Here is a 10699-nt window from a genome sequence, read left to right as displayed (position 1 = left end):
GTAAATCAAAAAGAGCAAAGGTCCTAAGACTGGGCCCTGAGGTACCCCACTTGTGACATTAATCCAGTTTGACTGAACTCCATTTGTAACAACCCTCAGCTTTCTTCCATCCAGCCACTCTTCTATCCAATTTGTGAACTTATCCCCCACACCTATAGAGCTTATTTTTTACAAGCCTTTTATGTGGCATCTTGTCAAATGCTTTCTGAAAATCCAGATACACCAAATTTACACCCTTATCCTCATCTACATAAGTAGTAACCTATGTGAGACTGGTATACCACTTTTTATGTGGGAGATTAAAAGAGATTAAACAAAACTTGAGTATCCAGTTGCAAACCACAGGAAACAGGATTCAACTGGGCACTACTAAGTATGAAAAAAAGTGAAGTTTTCAGCTGTAAATTTAGTTGAATGGCACATTGAAATTTCTGTGTGTGGGGGGAGGGGGCATAAAGTTTTTAAAAATTAATGCTATGACGTTTGAATCCTGAGCCATTTTAAGTATAAATACTGCATATACACAACATAATGTATTGTATTATAACTATATATGTCATGAAATGTGATCAGGCCATAGCATGGTAGACCTTAACTCTTCCTACAGCCTTGTCATATAGATTGCTAAATAAAGCCAACAAGTCAGAATTCAGTTAGATTGCTGTTAAAGAAGCAGTAAGAGCTAAAACACCAAATGAGAACTATCTAATTTAGGATCCAACATGATGGGTAGCATGGAATCAAAAAATGCTAATGAGTAATCTAAGAACTAGGTAAATGAGGATTATGTTGTTTAGTTATGGCTATTGTGGGGTCACTACGACCTGGAAAATAATTTTTTTAGGATTCAAACAGTTTCTAATAGTGATACGCTGAGATTGTTTTCTAAACCTTAGTTTCATCACCAAAAACAACAGAAACATCTTTTAACACAAAACTCTCGATCTGTGATTACTGTGTAAGAAAACATATTAAATATGTTATTTTATAATTAAAAATTATTATTATTAGAAAAACGAAATACAAATCATAAATAAACTCACAAGTTCTCTTGTTCCTCTCACACCAGATTGAACCTACAAAGAAGGAAGAAAATATAAAATCTTCTAACATGTTCACAAGTTTAATGAATATTAGTCAGTGTATCCCAGTTAATTGAAATCCTGACTTCATGATGCAAGTATTGATAAATTCGTAATCCAGACTTAAGTAGAATGAATAAAGAGTTTAGATATGAAATCATAAAAGATTTAAACTGTTGTAATGATCTGAAAAACAACAACAACAAAACAGCCCATTTTTAGTGATGAAAACCCTTCTTTTATTACATATAATCTATAGATAGCACTATTACATGTACATACATATTCCCCATTTCTGTTATACTAAAGAAAATTATAATCATACAAAAATATCTTTACACAAACTTATTAACACTGTCACCATTGAACTTTAATCTTATTTTACCAAGATAATTAATTGTATCTTACTTATTTTCTTCTCTAAATACCTATAAATGTGTGATCTTAACTGAAAAATTATTACAAGATTTGAGATAAAATGGAATTTTGTACTAAATAATTTAGGCATAAATAGTTGTTATTACTTAACTAATCAAACATTATAGCCTTGAAAAAATCCTGTTCAATATTTTTCTTTCTGTTTTTCTTTTGTGATCTAATAACAAGCTGTTAACAATGTGTTATGTCACATAATTTTTTAACATAAATTCAATATATATTATGAGGAAAGTGCTTGATGAATTTGAAGAAGGAATACAATTGTATGGGATGTGGGAGATTAATAGCTAGCTTGCATCATGCAGATGACACAGGTCTGAATTGTGATAAAAAAGAGCAGGTATGAAGACTGACTGAAAGGTTGAATGATGCAAGAGTGCCAAACAAGGTTTAACGCTAAATGTAAAGAAAATAAAGGTTAAAGTGATAGAAGGAGATATAATGGGAAAGATGTAGCTCAAGGGAGAAGAAATCAAGGAAGTAATTCAAAAATTTAGGATTCATGATTAACAATAATGGAGATTTTTTTTGTAGATATTAACAGAAGTCAAACTGGTGCAAGAAAGAGCATGGTAAAAATAATGACTATGTGGAAGAATTTGAGTTTACCAAGATCACTAAAGTTTCAATTAGTTATTTTTCCAATTTAATAGTTACTCATGGTTGCAAAAGTTGAATGTTAAGGTAGAGTGATAAGAAGTTTTGAATTGTGGTGTTATAGGAGAACGATGATAATATCATATACCAAGAGGAAAATGAATAAGTAAGTGGTGTAAAATATAGGATGTGAAAGAAAATTGTTGGAAGATATCATCAAGTAGTAACTATCATAATTTGGGCAAATGATGAGAAGAGATGGGACCTGCTTGGAGAAACACATCATGGAAGGCTCTTTAAAGGTAAAGAAAAACAAAGAGGAAGATTAGTCTTAAGGTGGAGTGCTGGGATAAGAAGGCATCTGCAAACGTCAATGGTGGAAGCTATAAGAAGATTGGGGGAATCAGGACTGTTGGATGTTGGCTTATGGCAGCCACTACAGTTGCAACATGGATTATTACCAAGATGTTGTTAAATATTTATGTATTTATCTGCATTTATAAAGATTCTATCTACTGCCTGAATATTTTGGATGTTCTGCTAAAATTATTGAAGTTGATATTTTGGGCACCTTTACCTGTTAACTATTGACTGTGGAATGTATTTAAAATGATTTGTTAATTACTTTTGAGCTTTCTACTGACAATCTAAAATCATTATAAATTGTGTGGAAATTGATATACATTTTATGAAAGTGAACATTTTCATACTTTGGAAATGTATTTCCAATAGGTACTTACCTCTAAGCATTGCTAAAAAGAAACATTTAGCTACAGTACACCAGTCTCTATACCCCATAAGTTTTGCGCCAATTCATAACATGTGCTGATCATGTGACTACTCTCCACCAATCATACTGCACCATCTATACTGGCACAGCTACCTCCTTCTACTATTCTAGAACAATCCTCACTTTTGAGAATTGGCAGGCAGAAATCTACCCCCTTTTCTTCTAGTAAAGCACAGGAGGCCTAACCACTTCTGGTTCCCAGTCAATGGAGTGGTGGACTGTGGAGGTTTCCTCCTGAATGGGTTTTGAAAAACAAAATAAAACTTTCTAGACCATGTGTACCCGCTCAGCAAGAGAAGGCTATAGTTGTTATAATCATTACAGAACCGAACAATGAATTATATAATAATATTCAGTATCCAAGGTGCTTTCCCTGGGTGTTTTTTTCCCAGGCAAACCACACTTGTTGATCATATATTTCTTATGCAAGGCACTTCCACTGGACATTTTTGCCTGGATGAACCACACTTGGCATATCCAACGTATCCCAATATGCTTCCCCTGGATATTTTTTGCACAGGCAAACTGCATTTCCTTTGGCATATACTAATAAGGGGAAGTGTTGCATACACATAAGCCTTTCCATGTTTGTCAACACCATACTGATTTATGTCATAGTTATTCAGCATTTCCTACACTGACTTTATTGACTTCAGTGGTGCCTGTCAATTCAGTTCCACCCAAATTGTGTTACTGTGTTGATTGGTTGATGGAGAGCATACCTCTGCCATAGGTAGTACTGCATCCTAGTGGTGTGCTTTCTTTTCATATTCTAGCACACCTGTTTTTTCAGTGCAGTCTCTTCCCACTTGATTTGAGATTGATGTGCCATCACCAGCCCCTTCACCTTGGAAACATGGGATTCTAGCTTTTTGTTAGAGGAGGTGGTACTGTTTTGGAAGTTAACATTTTCTTACTCTAAAAATATTTTTCCAATAGGTACTTACCTCCACTTCCCACCCTTCCTCCTCACTGAGATGCTGGTGTTATGGGGGGGTAAAATACATGTTGGGGAGCCCGGAGGAATGACACACCAGAGACAGTGCAATGGGTGTCTGCAATTCCCTATTTTGAAAAGCAGATAGACCCTGACTGTAGGAACCATGGGTCAATGGGGATAGACAGAAATCTCCATCTACTTTGATTATGAGGTTCTTAAGTGACAGTCCTTTTTAAATGAAACTAGTAACTTTTAGTAGAAAAAAAATATAGATTCACATATTACCAAACAAGCTGCTAGTGGTCTTACAGAAACACCCATCTCAACAGTGAACATTATAGAATTATTCATATCAAGTGCAAATATAATATGAAGCATACCTGACTAGGCAACACCTGCCACCAGGTGGGATCCTGAAATACGATATGTATCAACTAAGAATATATAGAAAAAGTAATATGTTGGCTTACCCCCAATCAAAGGTGAACAGATGTGTGTAGAATTGCCACAGAAGGAAGACAATACCTGCCTGAAGAAGACACAGCCAGATCATGCAGATAAAGTGCAACAAATGTATTGGGAATTGTCCACATCCCAGCCTGAATGATCTCCTCCAAAGGCCAGTGAAGGCGGGCAGCTAAAAACCCAATTACATGGTGAATTGGGTGCAAAGAAATATTGTGCATATGTCAATCGTATGAGTTGATGAACCCAACCAGTGAGTGCTGTAGGGGACAGATAATGGAACACAGGGGAATCATTGGAACAAACAGACAAGAACAATAACATGAAAAGAGCTGTGCAGTATGAGCCACATAACATCTTGGAGAATGAACATGACAAAGAAGTCTATCTGGAACAGAGGAGAGTACTAGGGGGGGGGGGGAAATGGAAGGTAAGAAAATAGGAACGAAGACCAAACCACCTGCCCATTCAGCAGATGTCTGGGATAGGAATGCCCAATCAGGATAGAGGATAACATAAGGATGGTAAAGGATGCAGGAAGAATCACTGGCATAAATATCGAAATAATGATGACTGCAAACAAGGAAGAAGACTTAAGGGAAATATGGTACAAGGAACATGTAGCAATGGGTTCAAATGGAGAACTGGCCAGGGCATGTAGGACAAAATTGAGAACCAATATGGCAAAACCAGGGATGTAGAGGATGGAAAAGATGAAAGGAACAGAAAAGCTGGGAAATAACATGGAATGAAGAAGTTTTCTGGAAATGGGAGAATCAGAAGTTGTTCAACAGGGCAGCCCTATAACTAGAAGCAGTTGACATGTACAAACCCTGTCAAACAACCAGATGAAGAACTGGGAAAGATGAGATACCAAAGGATGGGATGGGCAGAAGTCACAGTAAACAGACCATGATCTGAAGGTAGACCACTGCCTCTCGTACACAGACAAGGAGGAAGGACGAATGGAACAGGATGGAAAGATGCTACATGAGGGGTGAGTCCTTGAGCTGAGGCAAGAGACTGGACAAAAGCCATGCATGCAGATGGAGTTGAGTGATGTCAGAATGAACTATTTCCAACTGCAGTTGTCAGAGGAGAGACTGGGACAGAGGTAAGAGCAGGGGATGTCATGCCAGTAAGGGCCAGAGCAGAAGGAACCACGTCTGAGCATGCCAATATGAAACAATGAGCAGGACACAACAGGAGTGGTCTGGATAAGAGAAAATACTCTGGAGAGGAGTCTGATCAGAGAGTAGGCATGTGGTTGAAGATCCCTCTTGACTGAATGCATCTACTCCCAAAGGGTGTGGAATCAGAGACCAAAAGGAAAGAATTTTGGCATTCCAGTGAGTGGCAAACACATCTATATGAAGTGTTCCCAGTTGAGAACACAACCTCCGAAATACTGTGGAAGAAGGGACCACTCCATGTGGATAATCTGGTTGGGTCGAGATAAGTGATCAATCACCAGATTCATAATGCTGGGAATGTAAAATGCTAAGATAACCATATAGTGGTTGTGGGCCCAGTAATAAAGATGCAGAGCCTGAAAACACAAAGATCTGAATGTGGTTGCCCCTTGCTTGGTGATATAGTCGATGGCAGTGGAATAGTTGGAATGAACCACAACCACCTGCCTCCTCAGAGTGCAGAAATAATACAGAGCTCAATGAACTGCCAAAAGTTCCAAGATGTTGAAAATGGAAAGCAGCCCCCTTGATAGACATTGACTGTAAATCTCTTGGGAATCCACGAAAGCCTCCTAACCAACCAAGGAAGCTGAGAATCTGGAGAAGGTGGAAGAATAGAACCCCCACCATGGTCAATTCTCTGTCAAGCCAAGCAAGGTCAGCCCTGATCCCAGGGAGGAAGGGGAACAGGATGGTTCAAGGTTCCATCGCTTGAGAAGCATCCACTGAAGGGGATGCATGTGAGCTTGATCCAAGGGAATGAGAGCTTCCAAGGAAGCCCATATCCCCAAAATAAAAAGAACCCTAACACAGTGAGAAAAGGAGAAGGTAGGGCCATTGATACTGGTCGCTCCATATCCCTGAGCCAAAGTGGAGAAGACTGGGCCTGAAGATGGAGATTGAAGAAAACCCCCAAAAGACTAAGATATTGAGTGACATTAAGAATGGACTTCTCCAACTGAATCAGAAAACCACACCAAATTGGCTTCCTGAAGAACTAAGCAGGCGTGATTGACGACTTGGCACGGGAAGAGGTGAGCGGGAACTAGTTGTTAATGAAAGGGAAAGTCTGAAGACCCAATGATTGGAAATGATGGGCAAAAGAGCATGCCACTCAACAAAACACATGGAGCCAAAAAAGGACCAAATTGAAGCATTTGGAAGAATTGAAAAAAATGGCGTGACACTGGGACAGTTGGAATTTGAAAATAAGCATCTGTCATGAAGATTTGGTCATCCAGATTCCCGTGAAAAAATCCCCCATAGTTAGAGTTAGGCTCCATGGTGAAGTGAAATGGCTCCAGATAAGAGCTCAACTGGGATAGGTCAATGGCGGGTCTCTAATCTTCCGTCTTTTGGGGGACAACAATTAGATGGGAGTAAATCCCTGGTTGAGTGGGTACCACCCATTCAACAGCCCATTTCTGTAGTACACTCAGTTAACAATAACAAAATTTGACTCAAATCTAATCCCCACTTAGATGTGACTAGTAGTAAAGAAAAAGTAACTTACAAACTAACTAACATAAACAGTGAATAGTTATATTCGTCCTCACAAAAGTCGTAACGTGAAAGGAAGAAATCGTTGGCGGAAGGTAAGACACGAACTCCCGCGAACTAAAGCTTATGCTTCCCCAGCAGGCATCATTGACCCTGAGAACTGGGACTAGTGTCAGAACCACTGTCGACTCGGGAACTTCACCATCCGCCTTAATATATTTCGAATTCATATAAACAAATTAGAATTCGGAAAATAGAAGTATTTCTAAAACAAATGAGTAAAAAGAATCGAAATACAAGAAGTCAAAACTTGAAGTTGAAACGGATATATATTTGTGATCAAGCACAATCAAAATTTTGTAGTCACATGGAGAGTAAGTTAAAACTCACATCTACACACTAGAATGCCAATTGAGAAAATGAGGATTGTTCTAGAATAGTAAGGGAACTACCTGCGCCAGTATAGTTGGCGCAGTACGATTGGTGGAGAGTAGTCATATGATCAGCACATGTTCTGAAATGGTACAAACTGTTGGGGTATAAAGACTGGTGCACTCGGGGCACTCCCGTCCCCCCCCCCACATTAAATTCTCGGTATAAGATTTTTAGATCCCCGCTGCCCTGATGGACCATCAGTCCGATATCGGCCATTTAGTTTAGTCTACTTTGCTCTTCGCTTTTTATTTTACCGTTACTCTCACGTTTACCTTTTTATATTTACATACCTTGTCTGCATTAATTTCCTGTTTTCTCAAGTCAAGCCCATATTCCTAGGCCACGCGCGGAGTGAAGGAGGATTGTTTAATCTTCGAGCACCCTAAATTAGTAATTATTTCTTCGAAAATAATTATTTTTAAATCTAAATAACTACCAGAAATAACACACTGGTGCACTGTAGCAATTTTTTTTACCAATCCAGGATCGAGATAGATTTGGATGAGAGGAGATAGTACCATTTCTGAAATGTATTTATGATACGTTTGATTGTCTTTTTGCTTTTTTTCATTAATGCTCCAAGTAAATAATATTAAGGTAAGCTTCAGTGTATTTTAAACCACTGATTTATAAAGCTATCATTAAAAAGTTATGCTTTTGAAGTGTACAAAACTACTGCTCAAAATATATAATGGACCCGAGACTAGATGCTACATGATGTAGTTCGACACAATAAAAGGAAACTATTTGTTGAGTTTAACTTTTATAATGTCTAAAAAGTTATAAGTAGAAATCTCCTAAATGAATAGTTAGAAATTTAAACAGTTACCTTTTGTATGTATCGTATTGGTGACTGTAAAAAGATAATTATATATACATGTTAACAATCTTGGATAAAAAACAGATGAAACATGAATAAATTCCAACAAATTAATTATTTAATACTGAAATCACAATGATTTTTATTGTATAAACATTTGAAGTTACTGTTTCATCTACAATAAGCTATTGTAATGACTGAAATAGTCACGAATTTCATTGTTCCATAACTCATTTAAAATATATTTTTAATTATATAGATATATATATATACACGTAATTTATCTAAATTTTCATGCAGGTGTTCTGCATATAGTAGGACATTCTTGTAAACCATTGATAAAAGAGTAAAAATTTAGTAATTAATCATTTAACTTAAATAAAGCTTGCATTTGCCTATAACTAGAAACTCATACCACTTTGGACCTCTCCCAGATATTTGTATTATTTGGAATGAGTTAGGTGTTTATCCCATATAATTGTTGTTTTGAATAGTCGGTGATGTATGCACTATTTGATTCTGGTATACTGCACTTTTACTTTCTGAGTTTTGGCAGTAAATAAGAATTCCTTGACTCATTGTTATGTATGGATGTATATAGAATTCTTTCTGTCCTTGTTTTTCCCTTTTCCTGTGTAGACATTTGTTCACCCCTGTTTGTGTTTTCTTCCTTTTATCTCCATGTTTGATTTATTCTTTATGTAAAATTTCCAAAATCTACATTTTTAGATACTTTGGACTTATTCTTTGGATGCCATTGGACCTGAATAACATATAATTTAGCTGCTGTGTGCCTGTTAATTGATATTTTGCTCAAACCACATAAAATCATTTGTACAGAGATGACACAGTTTGTGTTTTTCCTAACTTACAATAATGTAAATACTTCTATAACTTCATATAGATTTTCAACAGATATATGATTAATAGCTGTCATACATTCAATCAAAAGCTTTATGTTATAAGGAATCTAAAATAATTTCCCAATCTAGATTGTTCAACACATAATATCAATAATTATCACATATTCAATTAAAACAATTGTTTAAGGAATTCAGAGTAGATTGCTAATGGCACATATTGTACTTTTAATGCTATTCACCAACAGTCTGAGGATTTGAGTTGCATATAGCTCAGTCCTAAAAAAATCAAATTGATCTGGAATCCTTTAGATGTCTATGAATAAATTACAAGTAAGCATAATGCAATATAAAAACCAAATGGAAATTTATACTGCTTCCTTCTACCATAACTTAGATATGATCTAATGTCTGATGATCACAATAAAATACAAGCATATAATCGCTTTAAATACATAATCTAACAAAATATTACTATGCAATTTACAGTGACCAAATGTAAAAATATATGTGATTAAATTACTTCTTTTCTGGTTTCTAAAATGTATCTTTCATTCACAGAATTAGTAAAATACACATTTTAAAAATATTTCAATGGATCAAGTTCTTTCAAATGAGTTTTACTCCTATTATTAAAATATAAGTGTATTTTATGTCTAAATTTGCTTCTTATGTCTGTGTGCAATATATTCAGAGACTGTGTTGCACTATTAATTTGCATTAAGGTTTACTATGCTTACATATACACATATATATGTGTATAATTGGCAGAGTAGTTTGGATTGTTATAATCTTTCACATTATTCTGGAAATAAACATACCTATAACACACATTGTAGTATGCGAATACTACATATCTTACTTTCCTATAGTGTACAGGCCCATTGAGAGGGCAGGGATATTTCCTAAAGGGGCCCATGAAACAACAAGAGAAATGTTTATGGAATGTGCTAAACCAGTACAGAATATTATTATAAGCATTAACCATGCCTTCAATCATTCCAAAAACTATTAAGAAGGTTCACATTCCAAATTTTCCCAAGGGCCCATGATGGTGGCCTTGATAGTGTATTTTTCATATGTACAAGATGTTTATTTGGAATATATTTAATATGGTTGAAGTCATATGCTAAGTTTAACCTGAGATGCTATTTTCTCTAGCAGTTCTAGTCAGGGGAGTTAACATTTTCGTAAATTGAAAATGTATTTCCAATAATACTAACCTCCTCTCACGGTGAAATGCCAGGGTTTCTTTCTTTGCCCATCTAAGCATAGGTCTGATTTTGTCTCACTTGTACCAGTCTTTTATACTCCACTCAATTGCCCTTGTATATATTGTTACGCCTCCAGTCGTAAGTTAATTTTCCGTAAATTCGTTTCGATGAAATTTTAGCGACACAATTCCTTTTTTTAAATAAAACTGGTTTATTTCTTCTTAATATAACTTTGCGATACACTTAATTTCAACAGTCGTGCTATAATTCTCAACGAACGTCTCACGAGCTCGACTTCAACAATACTCCATTCAGTTACACACTCTCTGACTGCAGTTCAACTACTCACTACCTCTGTTTTCCCG

General features: G+C 36.2%; 1 protein-coding gene across 8 annotated transcripts in view; it reads right to left on the bottom strand.

Moving 5' to 3' along the window:
• The window catches only part of LOC106462738 (collagen alpha chain CG42342-like), a 220189-nt gene that overhangs the window by 22762 nt on the left and 186728 nt on the right, over positions 1-10699 (bottom strand). For 6 of the 8 annotated variants that reach the window (XM_022390068.1, XM_022390071.1, XM_022390070.1 and 3 more), the window contains 2 exons: positions 8270-8293; positions 1044-1076 (listed from right to left, as the gene is read on the bottom strand). In XM_022390068.1, the coding sequence (XP_022245776.1) occupies positions 1044-1076; positions 8270-8293 (57 nt within the window). The remainder of the gene's footprint in view (positions 1-1043; positions 1077-8269; positions 8294-10699) is intronic. The other 2 variants (XM_022390069.1, XM_022390072.1) reach the window with 1 other exon arrangement.

Source organism: Limulus polyphemus, unplaced genomic scaffold (genome assembly GCF_000517525.1).
Source record: "Limulus polyphemus unplaced genomic scaffold, Limulus_polyphemus-2.1.2 Scaffold1235, whole genome shotgun sequence".
Classification (NCBI taxonomy): Eukaryota; Metazoa; Arthropoda; class Merostomata; order Xiphosura; family Limulidae; genus Limulus; species Limulus polyphemus.
The sequence above is the reverse complement of the archived record's forward strand: the minus strand, read 5'-3'. Positions and strand labels throughout refer to the sequence as shown.